Source organism: Amblyomma maculatum, chromosome 9 (genome assembly GCF_055883805.1).
Source record: "Amblyomma maculatum isolate TAMU_Amacu chromosome 9, ASM5588380v1, whole genome shotgun sequence".
Lineage (NCBI taxonomy): Eukaryota > Metazoa > Arthropoda > Arachnida > Ixodida > Ixodidae > Amblyomma > Amblyomma maculatum.
The window spans coordinates 17,261,869-17,268,848 of record NC_139352.1 but is presented as its reverse complement, the minus strand read 5'-3'; the positions used below and the strand labels follow the sequence as shown (position 1 = coordinate 17,268,848).

At 49.8% G+C, this 6,980-nt stretch overlaps 1 protein-coding gene across 1 annotated transcript; it reads left to right on the top strand.

Moving 5' to 3' along the window:
- The first annotated feature begins 497 nt into the window (after window positions 1-497).
- On the top strand, window positions 498-3,371 carry LOC146178447 (solute carrier family 22 member 6-like). The gene is made up of 2 exons (XM_084579973.1): window positions 498-1,708; window positions 2,873-3,371. Exons 1-2 carry the CDS (start codon window positions 498-500, stop codon window positions 3,369-3,371), a joined length of 1,710 nt encoding a protein of 569 aa, XP_084436099.1.
- Window positions 3,372-6,980: the final 3,609 nt, after the last annotated feature.

The window sequence follows — 6,980 nt, the reverse complement described above, 5'->3', positions numbered from 1 at the left end:
TAGCACAATTGTGATTTTCTTTGTCGGTTCTGCTTCTTCTCTCCTTCGGTGCGAGTGCAAAAGGATTCGCGTTGCCTCAAATTTGGCATTATTTGCATAACGACATCACAGCTACACGCAGATTCCCTTGTTAATTGTATTCCAAATTTACAAACTTCAAAAATTTGGCTCGGTATCTTTTTTTTTTTTTAGTTTGATTAAATTCTATGATCTTAAAATCTAGGTTTTTCGTTTAGTAGATATTTGATTTATTACACTCATTAAATATCTGCAGTACACTTGGCAGTCCACACTGAACCTTGCCTAATCCCCCTTCGTGGTTATTTGCGCATTATCAGAAGAAGAAGAAGAGGACGCGTCCAAGCCTGTTCTCGCTGAAACCGTTGCTGACAGCCAGACACTAATATCCAGCATCGACCTGTCCGCGTGGGCCCGCCAGGAGCACCAAGACGCCTCTGAAGTGCTACTGCATCCCGTATGATACAGAAGAGCACACGATGGCGAGTATGAGACAAACGCTTACCGAATCACATGCTCAAACAGGCGAACCAGAGCGAGGCGTGTACCAGCAGCACGATGGTACCATGGTCTACGGCCACGGAGATTTCCAGAGACTCATATGCAGCTTCACCATCGTCGCTCTTGTCGTCCTGCAGTGCCACAACCACTCTTTCGCTCTCCTAACACGTCCCGTGGACCACTGGTGCCAGTCGCCATCAACCTTCGCCAATTTCTCCGTTCCGAAGTGGAAGGAAGTCGGCATTCCACTGGACGAGGAAAGACACCCGAGCCAGTGCCTCGCCTATTTACGGCCCGGGGGGCAGCCCAACGACACGGAGACCTACGAGTGCGACGCCTGGGATTACGACCCGGCACGCGCAGCCCAGTCTGTGATTAGCTTCTGGAATTTGGTGTGCCGCAGGTCCTGGCTCGTGTACCTGGGCAATGCGGTCTACATGACCGGTGCCGCTGTAGTCGTTCCTGTCGCAGGTTTCCTGGCGGATAACCAAGGCCGCAAGACTGTTATCATCGCAAATGTGGTGGTGCTCTTAACGAGCATCACGGCCACATGCCTCACGCGCACTTACTCTTTTTACCTCGTGGCCAGGTTTTTGAACTCAGCCAGCGCCAGCTCCATCTTTGTGATCAGCCTCACCCTACTGTACGAAGTGACACCGGTCAACTACCGCGTCTCATACATCAGCCTAACGTGCGCGCTGGGTGCCTACGTCGTGGATGTGTTGCTCTTCGTTCTGGCTTCGTTTCCACTCTCGTGGACTATGCTCCAAATGGTCGTCCTGTCCCCAACTTTGTTCCTGGTGCTTAGCGCCTGGGCCGTGCACGAATCTCCCGTGTGGCTACTGGCGGCGTCCAGATTGGACGAAGCCGAGGCTGTCATGCTCAAGGCTGCCGGCATGAACAACATAACTCGCGTGGTAGCCAAGCATGCTATGCAGAGGATCCGAACGGAGCACACCCAAGGACAACCCAGCGCAGCTCACGGCTCTGCTTTCGGTGCACCCACTGTTGAAATTAACAACCGGCATATAGCGCTGGTGCTGACTTTGGCACTTGTGGTGACATTGGGCATATACAGTCTTTCATGGAGCAAAACAATGCGGAAGGAAACGACAGCTACGGCAGTGGCCATTATCCTGTCCGCACCTGCTTATGTGGCAATGTTCATCGGACTCGTCTGCTTGGGCAGGTGAGGAAAAAGCGCCAGTTGGACGATGCGTCAAATATCGTATAATTTTAATACTGCTATTAATGTTTTCATAAACTCTTTTCTGGGCTCCGCACTGAGCCGACCCAGCAATGAAGCAAGCATGAATTTCAGCGAAATATTATATGTAACTGTTGCTGAGTTCGTGTTATTCATAGCCGAGGTCGCCGCGAAAGGGACAACGACAAAGGAGAACAAGAAAACAACAGGACAGGCTCCTAAAATTTAACTGTGGTCTAGTTGTTGTTTGTCCCTGTCACATGTTTTGTTGTGCAAGAGAGGTTTAGCGCGCACGGATAATCTTGGACTCATTCCAACAAGTTTGCGTTTATTCATTTTGAGTGGTGTGCTATTGTTTTCCTTCCCGTGATCTGTTGCGCCAATATTCTGAGTGCTGATTACGGTTGAGAATTCTCTTTTTTCATTGTGATAGGCATTCGTTACATGGCTTTGGCGCCCCATAAAAATGCAAAGGTTTCGCGAATAAACCTCATTTGAAAGAAGGCGCATGTCCCGTTATTTTCATGTTTTACTTTTGTCATCGTCTTATTCGCACCGCTATCAGGATCGACCTAAGCCATGCCTGATAAGTAGGTTTTACTTCATTCCCCCTTTGATATATATTTTGACACATAACAGCTTTGCTAACAGTAGAACTAGCCTGGCTAAGAAAGTAGGGGTGCCCTGCCTTGACATTTTTTTTCCCTCGCTTGTCTATCAGCGTAATGAGGTTAAGAAAGCAGACCCCTGTGTGCCAATTTCAACTGCTTCTAGGCCAGTTGTTCTGCAGCCGCTCTGTAATGAACGAAGAGACTTATCAGACAGGAACACAAAGGATGAATGTTTCTAGAAGTCAACCAGTTCGACATAAACCCGTACGTCCCGGCCACAGTCAAAGAACTAGTGAATCTGCAGTCGAATCTTGTTTACCCCTATAGGCGGCGCATGGGATTATATAAGTAATGCTTTCATATACCTTCGCACCTTAGTCTGATGCTGGATAAAACAAGAAATGCAATAACAGCGTGTTTAAGAATATGGACTTTGAACTGTAGTGTTGGAAATAATACAGCGAACACTCGCAATATTCGCCTCAATTCACTGACTGTGAGACGAAAGCCGTTCCTCATGAAATCTTTCACGCAGGCTGCAGCTCCTATACCTGGTTATGTCTCTACTCGGCGGCACTTGCTCCCTGTGCAGCGTCGCCATCTACGCCAAGCCCCGCCTGGTGGGCGACATCCTGCTGGTGTTCGCCCAGTGCTGCGCCCGCGTGCTTGTCCCCTGCGCGTACTTGTACGTGACCGAGCTGTTCCCCACTGGTGCACGCTGCGCTTTCCTGTGCTGCGCTTACGCGTGCGGTCGCCTGGGCGCCGTGGTTGCCTCGGCGCTGTCCCTGCTCGATGACGCCGACCGTGAGGACCTCAAGTTCGCCATCGTGGGCTTCGCACTGTTGAGTGGCGTTGCCGCGATGCACGGGCTGCCTGAAACGAGTTACGGCCTCTTCGATAAGCGCGCGGCCGAGGCAGACAAGCACGAGGTAGAAATCACGCAATACACCCTGGACACGGCGACTGGGCAGCAAGCTAAAGAGAAGCCGGCTTCCAAGACAAAGTGGAAATCGAAGACAAAGTCTCTGTTTTAGCCATCAACTGCCAACCGACTGCGTGCAGCAGGCGCAGCAAAAACAAAGTCGTTATGGTATTTCGAAAAATTATTCGGTCTTGACAAAACGAACCATAGAATGTAATGTGCTTGTCAGTCGTATAGTGGAGCCCTTATAGGAACCATAGTGACCAAAACGTCTAAAAAATGTGGTGACTCCTTGTCGTTACCTTGAGGCTCTACGTACTGTGATTCACTGCTGAGAACCGATCCATGCTGTATTGTTGCTTTTGATAAAGATGCTACGTCTGTGGCTGATTGAGAACTTATTGTTGATTGTTTTTATTATTCCTTGTGGGGCTACGCCCGCTATTTGCACTGCTGCTTTAAGGACGCCTATAGACATTACGCAGATGGACAAATTAGCGGCAATTTACGTGCCTCTGAATGTACACACACTGCCGTGGATAACACACTCAAATACACTGTCACACGGCTCCTTCCGTTACTTTTTGTGCTGACTTTGAAGTTGACAATTGGTTCCCTCATTCACTTCCTCGTTATAGGCTATATCCGGTCGACAGGTCCCTTTCTTTATCTTCTTTCAAACTAAATTTGAAACTCTGAGGTGGGCGGGTAGCTTCCCTTGCCCCATGGAAATATTTCGTCAGGTTTTAGTTTGTTGCAACTGGTTTCAGCTGACCACAACTTCTATGTACTTGGATCAACTGGTTCGATTGGCTTCCAACTGGGAGTCGGCTAGTATAATTGTCTTTGAAGCCTCGATATTCCACTGCTGTTATTGACGTCATTTTCACCTAATTTAATTTTATAACATAGAAGCCTCATTGGAGCAAGAATCCGCCGTCCACAAGCGTTGTCATGCTGTCAGGTCACGAAACCGCTTCTCGCGCCATGCTCTGATTGGTCAACTGTGTTTGTGATGTCATGGCACCACACCACCGAGATGCGCATATTAATGCTTGGCTTCAGACGGCAGCTCGACATAGTTTTGCGGAGACGACTCTGAAACGCAGTGTCGACTAGCCCTGAGGACGGGTAACCGCACCGGCCGACCAGGGCTACAACGGTCCCCCACGCTTATTGCCACCCACTTCCTTGCAAGTACCTTCGCCACCGACAAGCCATGTCACGTTGAGTGTGGACGACTAGTGAGGCCTCACTCTTAACTGGTCCGCAGATAGCGGAGAGCAGAAGGCGTATTTTAAGGCAAAAGCCTTTAATGACTCATACTGTCGTTCGCAGAAGGTGCCACACTTTGCGGCCACCCTAGGTCACATGATGCCACCCAAGAAGACGGCCACCATAGGTCAAGGTGGGCCACCGCGGGCCACCCCGGGCCCACGCCCCACAAAGGGGGACGTATTAAGGCGTAAGCCGTAATGCGCTTTCGTTACGTGGGGGCCGGTAGCTGGCAGCTGACATGACCGAGCACTAACTGGACGTAGAGCTTCCTGACATTACGTCTGGCAGGCGCTGCTAACTCTGGCCTCTTATTTAATATGGGAGGTAGATATCATGATCAGCCTGCCAAGACCTTGCATTCACGTTATCCGTAGGCCACGCAGGCACGTTCATACGGCTTGGTTAAAGCGGGGCTTTATATGTCGGCTGGTAGCTTACGCTATCGCGTCATACCGACACAAGGGTTCCTGCGGCGCCTTTCATTTGGGGCTTCCTCGAACGCCGCATCACACCATGCACCGCAGTGCTCTGCCCTGACGGGGCTGGTGCAGGTGGGTCACCGCTGCTTGCGGCGGGGGCTGGACTGGCACTGAATTTTTATCTGTTGTAGGCCGTCATTGCACACGCCACCGCTGGTGGTGGACGACGGCTGTTGTTGCGGCGCGCGTCTTTCTCTCCCTCTTGCCTTTCTTTCTTCTATATATTCTCTTCTATCTGCACGAGGCAGCGGAGGTGGCTCAGCTACAGAGCCAGTACCAGGCCCGTGCATTTTCTTTTCCTTCTTCCTACAGCCACAACAACAACACCACCACCGGGAATCTCTACCACGAGCCACCAACACCACCTGGTGTGCGGCGTTCCTCACCACCAGGAACGCCGCACCAGGAATCAGCGGTTTCAAACAAAGGCTTTAGCCTTATCACACTTTAGTGATCCAAAGTGCCACAGAAATTTTTCATGACTGCGGCAGAGTCACTGCAAAAACAAGTGGCCCAGCGGCATATCGGTTGTAGTAATTCAAGGCGGCGTCCGCACGGCAGCGCACTTCACTTGGCGCCTTGATTGGCAATACAGCCGGTCGCAGTAGCTTTACGCCGTGCATATTGTTGATTTCAGCTAAAGGAAACGGCGGTGTCGCTACAGAGGCTCGAGGGGCGCAGTGCCGAAATGATCAGGTGCGGCGATGAGAGGGTTTGAAGCTGTCGCATGGAGTGGGGTTACATCAGCTACGAGGCAGCATTTGTTATTTGGAAATTTTAAAGCTGTTTCAGGGGACAACGAGAACGTCCTTGACTATAACTTTTGTTCAATTTGGCAGCGCAGTATTCCTTCACAAAGCGATTCCTTCGTTTGAACGGCCTCGAACATTGTTTACACTTTCCCCGCCTCTTATGGTAGCTTAATTTTCGCGGTATCCATCTATCATTCATTAGGCTTGTCACAAAATGCTTGCTGCCTTTATTTATTTTTGAGCTTGACGTGCTTCTTATATAAAAGAGTCGTTTGGTTGCTCTTTCATTCACAACGCACAGCCATAGCAAAATGGCTCACCTCACACAGAGAACGAAAAGAAACCTCACACAAAGAACTTAACCTCAACAAAGAACTGTTTAACTCACACAAAGGAAAGTTTTGTACTTACTGAACACGGAGCCATAACTCATCATCGACTGAACCGGACTTATTTACATGGTGTGGGGGCGCTTTTAAAAAGTTAAAAAAATTAAATGGGCTCATTTCCTGTGAACCGCCCGAAATATTGTGTAGCTAGTCAATTGTGTAGATCAGGAAGTCACTACGAAGAGGGCTGAGAAAAAAAGACCCTCAAACCCAGGTTCCTTAGTGTTTAAAATAAAAACACATCATTAGCAATATATTTAACCTCCGCGGGCTGGCGTCAGGCTGTCACCATTCAGAATTCTTACAAGATTTCGGGGGTGACGATCAGTCTCTCTTCGAGGTGGGTCACTGGCTTCCTTTGAACGTATTCCTTGATGGCCGATCGGCACTGAAAAAGGCACTACGGGCGGGCTCTTTCTCCCGTCGATGAATACTCGTCGTGAGCGGTTTTAAAAGAAACCGTGCGACAGACTCCGTGCGACTTCAAAGAAGATGATCCTATGGGCGGACTTTCACCTTCGGCGCCTGTGAAAACATTCTAATTTGTGGCAGGACCCATTTCCCACACCTCCCTGGGACAGTTTAGTGATGTATGGCGGTATTTATTTATTAATTTATTTAATATGCCCTCGGGGCCCGTAAGGGTATTGAGGCATCTTGGAAATGAGTCCCGCTGTTCCGGCCCAGAGAAAGAGGAGAGCGGTCGCAGCCCCTTCTTGGTGCCAAGGAGGTGAAAGGGTGATCGAAATGTCGAATCCTTGATGGCTTCGCAAGAGCAAGCTAAATAACTCAGCCCGACCACCAGGCTGGTGCCTCGCGAGTG

Coding starts and splice junctions, on each gene's coding strand:
- LOC146178447 (XM_084579973.1), top strand. CDS start 498: ATGGCGAGTATGAGACAAACGCTTACCGAATCACATGCTCAAACAGGC. Junction 1,709..2,872: donor GGACTCGTCTGCTTGGGCAG/GTGAGGAAAAAG, acceptor TCTTTCACGCAG/GCTGCAGCTCCTATACCTGG.